The 3,118-nt window shown below is 38.0% G+C and overlaps 1 protein-coding gene across 1 annotated transcript in view; it reads left to right on the top strand.

Annotated features, from left to right (window-relative positions):
• Window positions 1-3,118, top strand: part of LOC106882182 (succinate dehydrogenase [ubiquinone] flavoprotein subunit, mitochondrial) — a 40,509-nt gene that overhangs the window by 14,019 nt on the left and 23,372 nt on the right. Inside the window, exon 3 of the mRNA XM_052971309.1 lies at window positions 2,001-2,162. Within this exon, the coding sequence (XP_052827269.1) occupies window positions 2,001-2,162 (162 nt within the window). The remainder of the gene's footprint in view (window positions 1-2,000; window positions 2,163-3,118) is intronic.

The following is a 3,118-nucleotide window of genomic DNA, read 5'->3' as shown; positions in this document are numbered from 1 at the left end:
AAAAGACATTCGAATTGAGATCGTTGCCAGTGCCGCTGGACTGGCTCCTGTGCAGGTGGTACGTAAAATACACCATTTTGAGTGTGGCCGTTGCCAGTACCGCCTGACTGGCCCTCGTGCCGGTGGCACGTAAAAGCACCCACTACACTCTCGGAGTGGTTGGCGTTAGGAAGGGCATCCAGCTGTAGAAACACTGCCAAATCAGATTGGAGCCTGGTGTAGCCACCTGGTTCACCAATCCTCAGTCAAATCGTCCAACCCATGCTAGCATGGAAAGCGGACATTAAACGATGATGATGATGATGATGATAGTAATAATATTAATAATAATCCTTGGATGAAATTTATAAATATTTTAATGCATTGCTACACGTTTCCACAAATCACATGTTCCTTAAGATCATAGTCCATATTCGTGGGATGATTACAGTACACTCCATAGTATCCATGAACACTGGGTAGATCATGTTCATGCATTCCTTTCTTTGGGCAAAATAACACTAACAGATGCTTAACTGAGATGGAAAGGTTGATTGGGGTATGTGGGCATTTCTGTGTGTATTTGGTGAGCATGAGTAGAAGGTATTGCCAGTTAGCATCATTAAGCTGTAGTTGGCATAATAAAATATCTTTTATATGCATATTCAAAATGTTTCCCAATACATATATGTTGTTGCTTTTGCTATCAGAAAATTGTTAGCACCATGTGTTGTAATCTTAATATATAAAACAGAGCTTGTGTGTGTGTCTTATGGATTCAAAAACTAAGTTGCCAATTTTGACGTAGAAGGTAGCAAAAGATTCAGTGATCTTTTGGCCACCAAATAAAGCATGTTTTTTTACACGACTCTTTTTTACTACAAAAATAACCTCAAATGTGAGGTCAAGTTGTGCACTTTTGAGGTTTTTAGCTAAGGGAGACAACTCTGCCTGAACGATAAAAGCATAATGAGAAATGTTTAAAATACATGGTGTTTTACCAAGGAATTATTTAGTGGATAATCTTTTAATGTGAAGTTCGTTATTTTGTTTAGCCTAGAGTTGCCTCTGGTGAAGCAGACTCATTGTATAGTTTTGTTTTTCTTTCTGAAATACAGTAAATCTCTGCCTTTCTTTTGATGAAAAGGTGTGTTTTAAGAGAGATTTGACTGCTATTAGTAGTAACTCAAGTGACCACAGACACACCTCTGTGTGTGTGTTTTGTTGTGGTGCAAAAAATACTTTCTCTCATATTTTGAACAATAATTTTTAAAGAAATTTGGACATCTTTCTTACTGCTAACCATTCGACTTCAAATTACAATTCTTAATTGTTGGAAGTCAAGTAGACTGAGCTGTACATATAGTGTTATCATATAGAGTGGAAGTGCAATATGAAGTCATTATCTTGTGGTTAGTAATCCATTACCTTAAATTTGAAGCCATTGAGTCTTTAAACATTATTTTACTGGGTAGTCTTTCGATTGTCGCCATGATTGGGTGCTACCTTCAAAAATTTCAATCTGACATTTATTTTATATATCTCTGCTTGATAACTGCTAACTTTGAGACATAGTGGGACACAATACTTGATTTAACAACAAATGTAAACAAACACACACACACATTAGGTGCAAGAATGACTGTGTGGTTGAGAAGTTTACTTCCCAACCACATGGTTCCATGTTCAGTCCCTCTGCATGGTACTTTGGGCAAGTGTTTTCTTCTACAGCCTTAGGCCAACCACAGACTTGTGACTGAATTTGGTAGATGGAAACTGCAGCGTTGTTCATCGGAAAATGACTGAAAAACATGTTTATGAGGAAGAGTTGTTTGCTTCGTACTTCTCACGTGCCAATTCTTCCCATAAGAAAGGAACAAGTAATACAACGTGGCTATACGTCATAACACCTGGGCAACGCCGGGGTGCATTACTATTAATAACTAAAGGGTGAGGTGGGTCATTTTTAGCTGGCAGTTAAAGTGAATGTAACTTATTTTTTTTTAATATTCTCTTTTCAGATAAGCCGGGACTATCCAGTCATTGATCACACATACGATGCTGTTGTCGTAGGTGCCGGTGGCTCAGGATTGAGAGCAGCCTTTGGTTTGGCCAATGAAGGTTTCAAAACAGCATGTGTAACCAAACTGTTTCCAACTCGCTCCCACACTGTGGCAGCTCAGGTAAGTTCTGTCTGAAACGACTTACTGTTGTAGTCTTAGTCTTTTTATTGAACAAGGAGAAAGTTAAGATATTTAACCACCAGATCAAATGTAGAATAAATTATAGAGATGGCTTTATTGTTATAATCAAAGATTGGGAAAATATATTTTCTACTTGTTGATGAAGGTGCATTGCTTGGTGGTCAGAGCGTTGGGCTCAGAATCATGAGGTAGTGAGTTTGATTCCCAGACTGGGCTGTGTGTTGTGTTCTTGAGCAAAACATTTTGTTTCACGTTGCTCCTGTTCATTCAGCTGTAGAAACCAGTTGTGATGTAATCAATGCAAAGCTGTATCGACCTTTTCCTTTCCTGTGGATAACATTGGTGTTGTAGAGAGGGGATACTGGTGTATATGGATGATTGCTGGTCTTCCATAAACAACCTTACTGGGACTTGAACCTCAGGGAGCAAACTTTTTAGCTGCAATCCCATGGTCATTCATGACCATTGGATTGCAGCTAAAACTGAATCTATCAACAAGTTGCTGGAAACTGAAAGAAGCTCATTGAGTGGAAATATGCATGTGTGTTTGTACCTCCTTGACTTGACATTGCATCAAAGTTGCAAATGATTGTTATTGTTATACAAGCACTGACATTCATTTCCAATATTCTGTGAAAACATGTCTGGACAGTGAGGAAATCTTTTACTTGTTTCAGTCATTAGGCTGAGTTATCTCCTTGAAGAAGGTTTAGTCGAATGTACTGACCCCAGTACTTATTTTTTAAAGCCTGGTACTTATTCTATCGATCTCTTTCGCAGAACTGCTAAGTTACGAGAATGTAAACACACCAACACTGGTTGTCAAGCAGTGGTGGGGTGATGAACACAAACACCTGCACATAGATATATGCATACATATATACATACATCCATATATATATATATATATATATATATATATATATATATATATA

This window comes from Octopus bimaculoides, chromosome 10, assembly GCF_001194135.2.
Source record: "Octopus bimaculoides isolate UCB-OBI-ISO-001 chromosome 10, ASM119413v2, whole genome shotgun sequence".
Lineage (NCBI taxonomy): Eukaryota > Metazoa > Mollusca > Cephalopoda > Octopoda > Octopodidae > Octopus > Octopus bimaculoides.
This window is presented reverse-complemented; position numbering and strand designations above follow the sequence as displayed.